Raw genomic sequence first — 15,243 nt, forward strand, 5'->3', positions numbered from 1 at the left:
TATATAATGAAACCAATAACCTCAATATTCTTTAGGATTTCAGCCACACTACACACGGGGTCTTTGAACATTTATAATATGATAAAGGGCAATATTAAATAATTTTAATTAAATTTTTTTGTTTTTTTAGGTAACTACAAATATAAAACTCTGAAATAAAATATACAATTTTTTATTATAATTTCCCTATGAGAGACCAGGCCAATAAATTATCGTAGACTTGTTATAACCTTCAGGTGAAATTAATTGCAGCCATCACTACTCCGTGCCTTTTTACCAAAAATTTGTACTCACCATCTTGACCTGATGATGACCCTTCCTAAAATTTTGACTGGAGACAGATTTGGAGCCACTTTTATAGCTATAATCCATCATGAATATTAATTATTAGATATCATGGCGCTTTCAATGCTATATTAGCTTCCTTGACCATAAATTTTACTTCGTCAAGAGTAATTCAACAGTCATGTTGTCTTCTTTCGGTGAGAATATAAACTCCAGAATCTATGGGCATTTTTGTTTCACCCTTTCCATTGATTTTTATGTTATCCGGATTAAAAAACAGAATATATGCTTTTTTAATTATTAGGTTATTTCATTTAAAAAATTAATCCAATTTAAATAAGGTTCAAATATGATTTTTTTGTCTAAAGTTGGAAAAATGGGTAAGACTTGTATTATATTATCTTATTTTATTTAATCCAAAACATTTGATCAAAACATTTTACGATAAAATTTATAAATTAATAAAAATACCCTCACTCACCCAAGCTCTTACCGATTGCCAACAAACATCGTTGGTCACTGCTGTTGTCACTGGAATGACGTACGATCGACTGGATCTAACTGGTCGTGCACCAATTTGATCATTAATGATGACCAGATTCTGACAATAGATTTGGTCGTTTTCGGCCAGACCCAATTGATCGTGCACCATCATGGCGATTGCCAGCCATTCTACAGTATCCCATTTGATTTAATCCTATCTTATCCTATCCTATTCAGATAATATTTTAAAACAACATTTTTCAAAAAACCTACAAAATAGGCCCAACTGTTTGTGACCCTTTTTCTTTTCAGGTTCCAGTGTGCTCTTCTTGTATAAAAATGGAGCTTCCAATTGGAGAGAATAGAAAAAGGGAACTTGGTTTTGACAGAAACTGGAAGAAAATTCAGATTAATTGATAAACTTGTGTTGAAATGCAGAGCAGAACACCAAAACTAGTACAAGAACTGATGGACATATTGACAAAATGAGAATATGTAAGTTGTTCAATACATTTATCAAGAATATTACATGTAGTAGTATATTTAACACAAACAACATCGTTCTATAATTTTACCTATATGACACTCAAAAATTTAACAGTAGCATCAATGAAGTTAAAGAACAAAAAAGAAAAAATAATCATGAATACAATGGAGAATATGATCTATCAATGACTAAACTGAACACATAATACACAAAATGCAACTGAAAAACCATCAAAGAGTGTGCAAGTCAATGCATCAAATCGCCCTGGAAAAGGCTCATTTGTAGGCTCCCATGCCGACACCGGTTTCGCCTCCATATGACTGGAAGCTCTCCCTGGCCCTGGAATAGCAAACATAGTAGAATTCGGAGACTATGGCAGTGAAGAAAACGAAGGCGGCGCCTGCCCCGAAAACTCCTTTTCTCAAGGTCTGGCAAGAGGGAGGGTTCTCACTGAAAATGGTTCTGTACTTGGTGTGATAAGCATTCCTCACTGAACCCGCCAACAAGCATATCTCAGCTATCAGGAAAAACACCCTGTAAAAGATTATTGCAAACAAACAATCAATCAACAATCAAATGTATTTGGATCAATTGCATAATCAAATCTTCTGAATTTCTGATGTAATATACCAGCATATTATGAAAAGGATGATTGCCCAAGCCCTTGAACCGCTCGGGCTTAAAGCTTTTCCGCAGCAGAAGCATCGACTGGCCACCATTATAAGGACTTGGCTGACCATGAGGAAAAAAAATGCACCAACACCTAACCCAGTTGAAATGTCTGAGTCATAGACACAGTAGTTATAATTCACTTCATTATCCTGCCTGATTGTTGCCTGTAATTAAACATATCATAATTTTGTTACATCCTTTGCAGATAATCACTTATGCAGCTGATATTAATCAAAATTATTAGGCTCAAATTAATTGCATCTTTCACAAAAGGATCTGAATTAAGGAAATAATTTCCTCCGCACACAAATAACTAAAAGCCCTATATTAAATGAGAGAGTAATGAAAACAGAGAGATCTGATAGATTTCCTTGAACAAATGAGCCAACAATATTACTTTTTCCCAGTAGATCTGACAATTTTTATCCCAAATATAACCAACAAAATAATTTACTCAAAAAAAAAAAAAAAAAAAAAACAAACAAACAAATGAAGCAGACCCCATAATTCAGTCTTTTATAAGGAAACACAAAATATAAAGCTTTGGTTAAGAAACTCACAGTGCTTCTCCTTCGCTCAGCGGCAACAGCCAAACCAAAAGCAATGAGATCAAACACAAAGACTGTGATCAAGATGAGCTTTGAAGCCATTGCTATGGATGAAATGTAGCACTGCAAAAATGCTAAACAAGATCTACCTCTTCTTCACACTTTGTTTCTCAAGTCTCTCTCTTTCTAAATATACAACAACGCTTACAGTGTTGAAGAAGAAATCACAAACCAGAAAAATATGCAGAAATAATAAATAATAAAATAAGAATGGTATGTATTCACCTAAAGATAAAGACAATATACCAGCTCATTGACATGAGTATTTCAACTGCTATAAGAAAATCCTTAAATGCCCTTCTTCTTCACATAATATTCTTTGCTTTTTCATGGCTGTTACACTGTTACAGGTAAATTTAGATATATAAATTTTATACAAAAATATCACTTGAATCAAATTATTTCATAAATATATATTTTAGATAAAAAAAAAAAAGTATTTTGTGTAATTTCTATAATTTTTTAACCAAAAAAATTGATTTTCTAAAATAAGAAATATATATAGTTTTGTAAAATTATCTTTAAGAGTAAAAAAAATAAAATACACTCTCCTAGATTTCATATAATAACAAAAAAAATTGTTGAGATTTTTGAAATAACAAAAATTTCCACATTCTTAGTAAATTGTTAGTAAAACATTAGAATTTATATTACTAGAAGTTAATAAATATTTATAAAATTGTTCTTTTACCTTTTATTTTAACACCTAAAATTTAATAGCAAGGGGATTTTTGTTATTATAGAAACTATTTGGGTCTTTAATCAAATTAAACTTCAGGAGGAAAATTTATTAACTCTATCTTATGACAATAAGTTCCAAAAAAATAGTTTTTTAAAAAACGTTAAAATAATCGGAAAAAATGAAAGTACAAACTGTCAGAATTAGAAGCTTCGAAAAATAGCACAGGGTACAATCACTCAGAGCACAAGGCACAATCACTCAGAGCACAAGGCACAAGTATGTTTAGCACTGTTGTTTGCTGAAAATAGAAGTTAGTTAGAAGGGTAAAATCGAGATTTTGCCTTTTTCTTGATGTGATTGATGGATTGTCGGTGACGGTGAGGAGAATTGGATGCTTACATTTTACAAAAAGGGGGCCAGCTTTTTCACGTTGAGAGGTAACTGGTAGATCCAACGGCTGATGTTACGTTTTACTCTGATGCGTGAAACGGACGATTCAGAAGCGTGGAGCACAGCATGTGGGACCTTGCTTTCGGTGGTAGTTGTCTGTCCTTGTCTTTGGGCTTCTGATATGATTTGGCGTTGCAGTACAGACTGTGTACAGTTCATCGTGTGCCACAGATTCTTGCCACGTGTGTTTAGTACATGGATGTGGGGTCCGGAACATTGATCGTTGACTAGCTTTCCCTTCTGGTCAAAATCTTGTAAGGAATGGCGATTAGCATTAGATACCGAATATCTGGCCACCAAAATGCTTCAAAATCATTCGATTTTTTTTTTTTTTTTTTTTTTGAAATTTAAAAACCATCCAATTCCGAAATTATAAAAAATTGTAATCCTCGGTATCTTAATAGATGATTTCTGCGAAAATAAATCTTCAGTAAAATGGATCCATCTACAACCATTCATCAAGGGTTTCGTCATGTCATCGCACGTGTTTGGCACATCCTCCCTCATTGGATAGTTGCAAATACATTTGTTGCATCGAATATTAGTTCTTTCTATAAGTGCAATGTTGATTGCCACCGACACTAATTAGGAAACCAACCCGACCTAATTAGTTTAACTGGTTAGATCTAGACTTGGGGCCTTCACCGGTTTAACCGGCAAAGGTAGAAAACCGACCCTCAAAATTACAAACATCCCCACTCCTTCCGCTCAACCCCTCTCACATTCTAGGACTTTCTCCCTCATTCCGGTGGAATCCGGTGCCTAAAATCACACTTGAACCCTCTATTGGCCTCACTGGCTTCTCCCCACTAAAAACCCCAACACCGACCTTGATTGCTCACCGATCGTCGTCAGGCATCAGCCACCCTTAGGGTTTCGCGATTTTACTTTTTTCGGGTTGTTCCTAGTGCCAAAAATCACCCCAATCCCTCCATTTGCCTCACCGATATCTCCCCACAAAAACCCCCAACATCCCAAGTCCGATTGGCCACTGATCGTCAGCTGTCTATAAGGGTGTTTTTGTTGGATTTCAAACCTGAAGAGACTGATGTGTATTTATCAAGGGTGTGTTTGTTATATTTTAAACCTACTGGATTGATAGTTTAATCATCGGTCAAACTGGTTAGACCGGTCAAATTGTGACCCGATCCCCTGGTCGGGTTGTTACATGGGCTGGGTTCCTAATAATTGGCCACCAACATTTTTGATATTGGCTGGGAGAGGTACAGAGAAATTGTGCTATATTTTCTTTAATCCAATTCAAAGAATGTTAAGGTAGTGCATTTTCGTCTTGCTCAATTTTCTTTACAGGAAACTTTTCAGCAGTCTGATAAATATGTGAATGAGTTTGATATCAGATGATGCGAAGCTGAATTCGATGGATGAAATAGCTGAAGAACACAGCCTTCGGATCTTGAACAAAATTTAAGCCCCAAGTGAAGTGCAAAACAAACATTGGTTCAAACTGTTTCAATATCAAATGGTACTAATGGTTCCAGCATTTGTAACAGTGGTAATTTGTCATTCGAAAATCGTCCCTTTCGATTGTGCGATAGGTAAGCTTGGTCACCGAAAACTTCTGGAATATGAAGATGTATAGGCTACCGTAGCTGCTTAAGCTTCTCTTATTTCATTACGGTTCAGTAGAAATTGATATTTTCATATTGAGATATTTGATATATGGTAAGATCCTAAGATGTTTAAGTTACCAAATCACTATATTGTCAACCAAAACAAAGTACAAGTTGAATTCCCCTGCCATAGAAATTAGCTAAAAATGCATTCACAGCAAAAAGTCATTACCAGCTTTCCGGAAAACAATCAGAAGTAAAAATGAAGATTACAAGTGATCTAAAAAGGACTCGGCACATATCAATGCAGATTCAAAAGGAATAACAAATAAAGTGATTACCTGTTTACACTCTCAGACTAGATACTCAAATTCCCATAAATTACATTACGATTCTCATGGCAGAAACACTCGAGGCCTTATTGTGTATGAAAGCCGTCTACATTGTTCTTGATAGTCACATGGTGGCAAAGGTTGGCAACGTATCCAATAGTTCGACTGGTTGCTCCACCTTCAGCTCTTGAGCAACCCACATTCCAAGGCAGAGGCACCATGACATGAAATGCACACACATAAGGGGCAAGCACAAAAAAAAAAAAAAAAAAAAAAAAAAAAAAGAAAGAAAACCTAGAAGTCTATGAGATCAAGCAACATAATAGTTTTTGCTTTTCCTTCCAAATAAAAGTAGTTTTCTAAACCCTTTGGCAGCTTTTGGAGAGTTGTCTTCATTGTTCCATTTCTTTCTGGAGTGATTTGGTTCTGCTATAATTTCACTAGGTGGGGGAGTTGAGATTTTTATCTCCGAAATTTCAGCAGAGCGGAAATTTTCATTTGTTCCATCACTTTCTTCAATATTTACCCTAGAAGAGTTCAAACCTTTGTCAAGTGATGCTGGTGCAGGATGCACGGTCGTTTCAGAAACGTATGCAACCTTATCTTCAGAAACTTTTGTATCTTCAGAAAGACCTGTAGGTGCCTTGGATAATTCTTCATCACTTTTTGAGCGATCCAATTGTGCAGAGGGCTTATTAATCATATTCTCATTACAATTTCTGTCATCCAAGGTACTTCTTTGTGAATTGATATCCCCTTCAATCTTCTCAGTTGAAGAAATATTGTGTAACCCCTTAATGTCTTTGCAATCGTCAATGGCACTGGTATGGTGAGTTGATTGTGTAGCTGTTGTCTCAATTGGTAATGCTGACTTGGCGTCCATGCTATCCTGCTTTTCTTGAACATCAGAGTTACGACGAGAAAGAACCTCATTTACCATTTCTTGACCATTTTTCTTATCTGAAGGTTTCACTTTCTTTGCACTTGATTTCTTATTTTCAGCTTCGGCAGTCTTCTGTGACATGGTAGTTGTAGTACCATTTGACTTCGAAATTGGCTTTTTGGGTTGATCTGGTTTTGTTGGCGTTGGTGACACCATCTGAGTTGTCCGCGCAGTTGCTAGGCGATCTATGGTGGAACTCCTGAAGACTGATTTGTGTAATTTGGCAGACTCTTTGGTTGGGGACTGAATTTCACTTTTTCCTTTCTTCTTTGAGGCTATGGAAGATTTATTTTCTGTCGGAGTTCTTTTTACTGTTGCTGAACCACCATTAGCAGCACTCCTTTCAGCAATTCTCTTCTGTCGCTGAATCAGTAACTCTTCCATTCTCTTCCTGTTCTCTTCTTCCTATTTGTAAGGAGAGGAAAACAAAGTTTATAGAAACAATTGAACATAAAGAATGAATAGAAAGAAAAGCAGGCTGGCTTTAGTTTAGTACCTTATCAAATTTACTTCTCTGAACTGCGGGTCTGTTTCCGGGAGATGGTTTCTTGCTCCTTGATATGATGTCAGTTTTGCTCTTGCCAAGAGAAGCACTTGGAAGTTTAGACCTTGCATCTTTAGTCAAAACTTTTCCTCCAGGAATTCCTCTTTTGCCAGCACCCTTACCATTAGTTTGTTTATCCCCAGCACCGGTTTCAGCATTAGAGTTATTTTCATTGGCTTTGGTTGATACAATACTATTTTCAAAATCCATTTCTGGTGTCCAAGAGGCTGCAGCCTGCTCTGCAGCTGAATCACGCCCAAGAACCATGTAAAGATCATCTGGCTCATGGTTGCCAAAAGCTTCCGACTTATCATGAGATATTTCTGGTGTCTCATTTTCATATAGAGTAGCCTCAATAATGTCTGTAACCATGCTTATATCTGACCTTACATGAGAATCAGATTGATCATTTACTAGCGGCCGAGCTTGGATCATAAAAGAGTCATCAGCTAGAACATCTTTCTTACTTTTCTCGCGGTGGAAACTGTCGCCAGCCATTGATGAAGCAAAATCCCCTTCAAAACTTGTTTGCCAGTGATTTGCTGATCTATCTGGTTGGTTGCCAGTGATCCAGTCTCCTTCCTTTTGAGTTTTGATCATAGTAGAAGCATTGGCATAATCAGATAGTGCAGCTTGTGAATAGTTCCCTGAACCCCCATTTCTATGTGAAAATAAGAACTCCTCATGTGTGCTATCTCTTCCCTTAACAACCGGACGGCCATATTCACTTGCTTCTAAGTTTCCAAAGCGAGTCTCCCCTTCACTACCTGTATTTGTCTTTGTTGCAACAAAGGAATCACTTGCAACTGCTCTTTCTTTTCTCAGCTGCTCAGATTCCATGTTGAATTCAAATGACCTTCCCGGTCTTGAGCTCTTATGTGTGGAATATTCACCCTGTATATATACAGGGTGTGGATCCATTCCATAAGAATTTGTATCATCATCTTTCATGAGAAGACTCTGAAAAGTATCCCAGTTATCATTTCTTTTAACTGCATCATTAGACCTCTTGACCCCATCTTTCTTGCGGTGGTGTGAGGATGATTTATGTTGTTTCTCCAATGAGCCAACGGCTTCCTCTACCTGCTGCTTTAGGGAATTCCCATCAATAAGTTCATCATCGTCCGAAGTTTCCTCAGCGGTGTTGCTCCTCTCTCCATCTCTATTAGAAGTGATGTAATTAATATTGCGGATAACAACCTTTCTTGAGGATTGTTTCCCATGTTTTTTCCTCAAAGAATGCTTATTTCCATTCTGGATATCTTCATTTGATTCATTCTCAGAGCTGGAATCGCTAGGCTCAGTGGATTCATCTTGTTTTGAAGTTTCCCGACTTTTACGTGAAGATTTCTTCCTATTCCTGGAAGATTTATGATTTCTTCGATCATCTACCTCCCAATCATGCGCCAGATTAGAATCTTCCGCATTTGGAGGCCACCTCATGTTCCCTGGATAATATGGTGGAGGTACCTGCATACCTGGAAAATGGTAACCTTGATACGGCGTCACTTGGTGAACCATGGGGCCTTGAAAGTTGTGCATGTACTGAGGAATATGGTTTGCCCATGACATTGGCACTTGAGCTTTTCCATCCGTGGGCAAATTATTATCTGCACAAAATATTTTATCAACTTCAAAGATAAGAAGAAGAAGAAGGTGCTTAAACCAGTTTGAACGCGTACCATTGATCGCGAATTGAAAGATCATTTGAAGACAAAATAAAAATAAACATTCATATTTCATACCATGATTTGTGTCAGACACTGATCCATCAGCTGAGCCGATCTGCTTCCCTGTAGGATCATTATCTTCACCCGCAAGAATGATTCCAGATGTTGCAATGTAAGGCAACTCTGGCTGAGAGAAGGCCTGCATCGCGGCGATTTCATCCATCCAGAGTCCATCTTCATTCTTTTTCTTGCACAAATCCATGAAATTTATGCATGCTTGCCTAGACAAAACAGGGCACACTCTTTAAAACCTCCTTGAATATGTTACAGTAGAACACTTAATTGACCAGAATAATTAGGCTTTTCTTTCAAACCTTAAACGGGAAGCTCCAAAGGCATCAGAAAAGTAAATAAGATCCTCTATACAGCCTGGTTCATATCCGGCAACCAAGGCACGGGCGTATGCCATTGCTTGCTCTTTGCAAAGTACTGCCTTCCGAGTCTCCAGAGCACGTTGAAGACGGATCCTGTTCATCGTCCACAGCTGAATAATTAATACTGTTGAGAATATAAATCCAGAAAATGAAGCATGTATTGTCACCAGATACAGCAAACTGAAAAACTAAGATATTTTACTTGGAATTTTCTTCCTGCACAGCATCGTCGGCTCCATTGAATTCGCCTTTCCACTAAAATGCAGCATCATAACAAGGGCGTCCAAAACTTCAATAGAGCTTTCAAAGAAGCATTAAAAAAACAATTTCTTTTTATATTAATGACTAACCTTAGATGAAGCAACTGTCTTTTGGAAATTTCCACCTTCATTTCCTGTCAAATATAAGTTCGTATACAGAATCACTTAGTAGGCAATGCAACAGTTTACATTTTAATTGTGTTGGAAATTCTGCATTAAGTTTCAGAGTTATTGTGCTTTAGAACTTATTAAGTTATGGCATAACAGTACATTGAAGGATGTAAAATAGCTGCAAGCATACCATCTTCATCTCCTACTGCTGCATTAGCCAATTCATTCTCAATCTGTACTATCTCTCGCTCCACCGAAACAAATCTCTCAAGAACTTCTGGTGAGCTCACAAATCTCACAAATCTGTTTAAAATACATATTATTTGTCATAATGATTATGACCCAGAATCAGAAATGCTTTTAAGTATCAATCTCACAGTGATAAATCTAGATAAGATCGAAAAATCAAGAACTTCTTTTTTTTTTTTTTTTTCCTACTATTTGCATATATCCCTTTTATGACAAGGCAACTCAAATCCAGAAACTCAATGACTTTTGTCTCGGCAAACCCACTCAACAGGATTTTTACCTTTGCACAGTGGCTTTTGTGAACCAAGAGGCATCTGAACCCACTGGACGAAGAGTGATGGAATACCCTCCTTTGGATATCTGATCTTTAGCAGATTTTAAATGTGAAAGAAACGGCTCTAGAAGTCCGGAAGCCAATTTCTCATTTGAACCACCGGCAAATATCACCAGATCACACCTTCATCGTTCCACAAATGTCCCAACAAAAAACACATCAATAAACCATTAACAGAGCAACACTCAACTATATATACTAACACCATTATTTTCTACATAATAAATGCAAGCTATACCTGGTTCTGGTGGGTGTGAGTTGGAAGAGAGCATAATCAAGACGAGTTCTTGAGTCCATTTTAGAGAGAGTTGAATGTTGAAGAAAGAGTTGGATGTAATTTTGGAAGTTCAAAGTCTCAGGTTATGCATAGTGTTTTAGTTCCAATATTCCTGCAAAAAAGTGTAAACTCTTTCTGATATTACACAGAGAGAGCGAGAGAGAGAGAATGAATGTGGCGGCAGGTGGTGATGAATCTGAGCACATGCCACATGGGAGTTTCAGAAAAATGGATTTTCATGATATTTTTCTTTTACTCATTTCTTTTACTGATGAAGGGTTCCATTTGAATGAATCTAAGGTACTTGATTTTGATGTGTGTGCTTTGAGTGAGAGATCAGATACAGAATGATTGCCTGATTGGTAATGATGTAATGTTACTTTACATTACTACTTACTGGTTATTTTATTTTATAGTTCTGTATGAAGTTAGTTGAGAGGTCAGTTCTTTTTCTGCTTTCAGTAACCTTATCATTCAAGAGAACAAACAAAGAAAGCTTTACTCTCTCTCTCTCTCTCTCAAATTTCTTGCTTTTCTCCTGGTCATTTACAGCAACGGTGGAGTGAGTAAGTGGGCAAAGAATAAATCTCAGTTTCTAATGTTGACACTCAGAACCATGTCCCATCCTACATCATCGAGATTTCAATTTATCCAATCCCAAGTGTGGGGTTAAACTTGGATTCAAATATTGGGATTACTTATCACAATAATCTTATAATTTACTTAGTTCTTTGGGTTTATAAGATGTTTAATAGATCCCGAGAATTAGTAGAGATGTGTTGACCCAGATACCTCGGTTACAAAAAAGAAAAAAGAGATCAAGTTTATAATGAGTTATGTTTAGTAGATGCATTGGCCCGGATATCTCGTTTGAACGAAAAATGTTTGTGTGAAGTTTAAAAACAAATTTATATTGGTCTAGGTCCAAAAGAGAGAAATTTTTTAGTTAATTGAACCAGAGATTTGATATCATCAAACCAGTTTTGTCATGAATATAAGATATTCTTCTATGTTAAGAGAATTAATCAAGGTCCCAATATAAATCACTACAATATTATAATATATATGATAAATAATGTTATTGATTCCTTAAAAAGTTGGAATGGAAGTGAGTTGATATGACAATTGTCAATAGGCAAGACTTACTTAGAGCTTAATTGTTGGTTTAAAAAGAGCTTTCTTCCAACAAATAAAGAGCTGGCTTGACTCGACTCTTGAGAGGCCATAGTGAATTTCCTTATAATGTACTTAGGTAGTTTCAATCTAACCACAGGTGAGGCAATTATTAGTTACACTTCAATTATTGTTTGTGGTTGTTGAATATATAGTAATGTTCATAATGTAAAAATGATACTCAACAAATCTCAAGGGATTGGTCTGACGGTTAAAAAAGTTTGCTCTTTTAATTAATTTCTTGGATTCAAACCACCTTACGGCCACCTATTACATTTGTGGCTTACCTAGAACATTAGACTTGTAGGATGTTCAATAGGTCCTGTGGATTAATTGAGATGCGCACAAGTTAGTCTATACACTCTAGTCATAACAAAAAAAAAAAAAAAAATGATACCCAATTAACTAATCTCCGAGGTCTATTGAAAATCTTACAAGCCCAAATACCTAGATAAGTCACAATGTGATAGGTGGTCCCAATATTTGAACCCAAAAAATCAAAATGAAGTAAACCTCCTTGGCCACCAAGTCAACCCCTTGATGTTAATTTTATGTAAAAATCGTTCTTCACCTCACCTCGCCTCCTCTTAATCATCAAAATCAAAATCCAGTTCTCTAACTTCAAATTTCTGTCACTTTACAATTTATATCCTTCTGGTTGAAGCAAAGCTGCATAAAAATGGATTTGTCTAGGTTACAAGGAAATCAACTTTAGCATTTTTCTTTTTCTAAATAAGAAATTGGAGTTTAGAAATTAGTGAAGGAAAGAAAGGTCTTTGTAAAATTTTACTTGCAAGTAAGATAAATAAGAATGGGGATATTTTGTGATTCTACCCTTAGGTTTAGTTAATATTCAAACTCATTGCCCTTTTCCAGGAAACCATAAAAAGCTACCCTCAAACCTTAACTTCATCAAAAGAAAGTTAATGCCCAAAGATAATTTAGTCATTTGATCCGGCATATCTTATAAAAATGAAGATAAATTAGTAAGTTTATATATATTTTAATGGACTTACTTAATGTTTAGGTGCCAGAGAAGTTTTCGGTAATTTCTTGTATTAACTAAATCTTAGGGGTACTTTTTTTTTTTTTTTTTTAAATCACTGAGGATGTCCAGACTAGCTTACATGCATTTCAACTAATTTTTCGGGGTTCTAGAACTGCCAACCGGGTAAGAGCTCTAGTTGTCAATGGTTACCCCTATTATTGCTGAGGAAACTCGAACACATGGCTCCGTTTGGTTCACATTTTTATGTTTTTGGGAAAAGTTTTTTGAAAAAAATTAAAAAAAATTAAATTGGGCGGGTATTACGATGTAGGATTTACAAATTAATAAAAAATGCCCCCTATGTTTGTTTTTTTTACAAAACACCCCTATAATAAAACATTAAAAGTTAACAAAAACACCCCCAACCCACCCATCAAATATGGACAGCTAACCACCACCGCCGGAGGGTGGCCGGAGTCGTCGTATCGGTGCATGACCGGCTGGATCTTGCCGGTCGTGGGCTGATATGGCATTTTTCGGCCAGATCCACAGTGGATCTGGTCGGCAAAGACCAGATTTACGGCTAGATCTGGCCATTGACAGTCAGATCTGGCCGCATTTGCTCGTCAACAACAGCCAAAGATACGACCATCGTTGATGGTCAACGACGACCATATGTTGGCTATCGTTGACGTCTGGTTACGGTCAAAGATCTAGCCTTTTCCGACCAGATCCACGGTGGATCTGGTCAGAAAAGGCTAGATCAGGTGCACTACCGGTAAGATCAAGCCGGTAGTGTGCCATCCTACCAGATTTTGGCCAACTTTCGGCAGTGGTGGCCGGAATCTGGTATAATGTGGGTTTATGGGTGTTTTTGCAATTTCGAAAAAAAATATTTAGAGTTATTTAATTAAATTAACAAATTTAAGGGGTTTAAAAAAAAATTGAATAATATTGGATAACATTGTGAGTTTTTGGGCATTTAACTGTTTAACTTTTTTGAGAATACTAATAATAGTATTCCCAAAAACTAACCAAACGGAGCTATATACTCTTTTACCATCATGTCATGGTGGTTTTTTAGAAAGAGGGAACCGTTGGGGTATTTTATGAAAATCTTTCAATAAAAATGTGTCGGCATGTATATATAAATATGTTCTGAATGGATAAGAAGTGTATGATGATGGTGCTGAAGAAGAATTATGAAGATTGTTATAAGCTACCTGGAATTGGTAAAGACATTTTGTCTGTAATAATGATGACCACAAACCCATAGCTGACCAGAAATTTTTCTGGGTCTGGGTCCATGTCTCTATAATCTTCTTAATTTATGAATTTGATTTGAAGTTGCAACCACTGCTATCAATTTACCTCATTGATAAGCATTCTTTTTGGTGTATCTATTGGTGCACTGCACTTTGCTATAGTTTGAAGAAAGTTTTAAATTTTAATCAGGGTGCGTTTGTTTAACATTGGGAATACTACTTTTAGTATTCCCAAAAAAGTTAAACAGTAAAATACCCAAAAATTCAGATTTTTGGGAATAATACTCCCAAAATTATTCAACTTTTTTTTAACCCCTTAAATTTGATAATTAATTAAATACCCCTAAATATTTTTTTAAATTACAAAAACACCCACTAATCCACATTACCAGATTCCGGCCACCACCACCGGAAAATGGCCGGAATCTGGTAGAATGGCGCACTAACGGCTGAATCTGGCCGGCAGTGCGCCGATCTAGCCTTTTCCGGCCAGATCCACGGTGGATCTGGCCGGAAGGCCAGATCTAAGGCCAAAGATCTGGCGGGACGACAGATCTTTGGCCGTAACACTCGGTCACGACGGCCAACAAACGGTGTCGTTGACCATCAACGACGACGTTTGTCGGCAGATCTGACGTAGATCTGGCCTTTTCCGGCCAGATCCACCGTGGATCTGGCCGGAAAAGGCCATAGCGACGCATGACCGGCAAGATCCAACCGGTCATGCGCCCATACGGCTGCTCCAACCACCTCCGATGGTGGTCGCCGGCTGGGGGTGTTTGAGGGTGGGTCAGGGGTATTTTGTTAATTTTAATGTTTATTATAGGGGGTATTTTATAAAAAAACAAACATAAGAGATTTTACTAATTTAAAATTTTACCTCGTAATACCCGCCCAATTCAACTTTTTTTAACTTTTTTTCAAAAAACTTTTCCCAAAACCCCCAAATTTTGAACCAAACGCAGCCCGATTTTTTTTTTTTTTTTTTTTTTGGTATAGTTCGAGTCCAGCCAGAGGATTAATTTTTTTTAATCATTTATCAACCAATTAATGATAATATTCTTGGTAGGTGCCATAATTATGAAAACGAGACTTATTGTGAAGTGTCACGATCTACAATAGTTAAAAATGAGTTTAATATTCAAGCTTTATATAATAAATAAATAAAACAATACTTAACTCATAACGATTGATATTTTTTTTTTTTTTTTGGGTGATCAACGCATCTTATTATAAAATTAATATGTGGTTGAGTGTGACACCCCACCTCATGAAATTAATAAAGTCTCGGACGTTGCCATTGAGGTGTCTGGTGATATCACTGTACAATGGGCCAGTCCAGCTGGCATCTTTTCATAGAGGTCCAATAGTACATGAGGTCTAGACAGGATCAAATCCAAGCTTATTTTGGACACTGCTAGTCAG

General features: G+C 36.7%; 2 protein-coding genes across 2 annotated transcripts; both read right to left on the minus strand.

Moving 5' to 3' along the window:
- Window positions 1-1,245: 1,245 nt before the first annotated feature.
- Window positions 1,246-2,749, minus strand: LOC116122360. Its single transcript, XM_031408221.1, has 3 exons — window positions 2,488-2,749; window positions 1,886-2,091; window positions 1,246-1,789 (listed from the first exon to the last, which is right to left on the minus strand). The coding sequence occupies exons 1-3, from the start codon at window positions 2,575-2,577 to the stop codon at window positions 1,531-1,533; spliced, it is 555 nt and encodes a 184-aa protein (XP_031264081.1). The 5' UTR covers window positions 2,578-2,749; the 3' UTR covers window positions 1,246-1,530.
- Window positions 2,750-5,409: 2,660 nt separating this feature from the next.
- On the minus strand, window positions 5,410-10,740 carry LOC116122341 (COP1-interacting protein 7). Its single transcript, XM_031408205.1, has 9 exons — window positions 10,354-10,740; window positions 10,062-10,238; window positions 9,723-9,835; window positions 9,512-9,555; window positions 9,364-9,416; window positions 9,102-9,254; window positions 8,803-9,008; window positions 7,010-8,667; window positions 5,410-6,918 (listed from the first exon to the last, which is right to left on the minus strand). The coding sequence occupies exons 1-9, from the start codon at window positions 10,410-10,412 to the stop codon at window positions 5,881-5,883; spliced, it is 3,501 nt and encodes a 1,166-aa protein (XP_031264065.1). The 5' UTR covers window positions 10,413-10,740; the 3' UTR covers window positions 5,410-5,880.
- Window positions 10,741-15,243: the final 4,503 nt, after the last annotated feature.

This window comes from Pistacia vera, unplaced genomic scaffold (assembly GCF_008641045.1).
Source record: "Pistacia vera cultivar Batoury unplaced genomic scaffold, PisVer_v2 Contig133, whole genome shotgun sequence".
NCBI lineage: Eukaryota > Viridiplantae > Streptophyta > Magnoliopsida > Sapindales > Anacardiaceae > Pistacia > Pistacia vera.

Excerpts from the sequence above, each read along its gene's own strand:
- LOC116122360 (XM_031408221.1), bottom strand. The coding sequence starts at position 2,577 with ATGGCTTCAAAGCTCATCTTGATCACAGTCTTTGTGTTTGATCTCATT. Across the intron at positions 2,092-2,487 it reads CTGAGCGAAGGAGAAGCACT|GCAACAATCAGGCAGGATAA; the intron begins GTGAGTTTCTTA and ends GTTTAATTACAG. Across the intron at positions 1,790-1,885 it reads ATCCTTTTCATAATATGCTG|GGTGTTTTTCCTGATAGCTG; the intron begins GTATATTACATC and ends AATCTTTTACAG.
- LOC116122341 (XM_031408205.1), bottom strand. The coding sequence starts at position 10,412 with ATGGACTCAAGAACTCGTCTTGATTATGCTCTCTTCCAACTCACACCC. Across the intron at positions 9,255-9,363 it reads GTGCAGGAAGAAAATTCCAA|GATCCGTCTTCAACGTGCTC; the intron begins GTAAAATATCTT and ends GACGATGAACAG. Across the intron at positions 6,919-7,009 it reads AGAGAAGTAAATTTGATAAG|GAAGAAGAGAACAGGAAGAG; the intron begins GTACTAAACTAA and ends CCTTACAAATAG.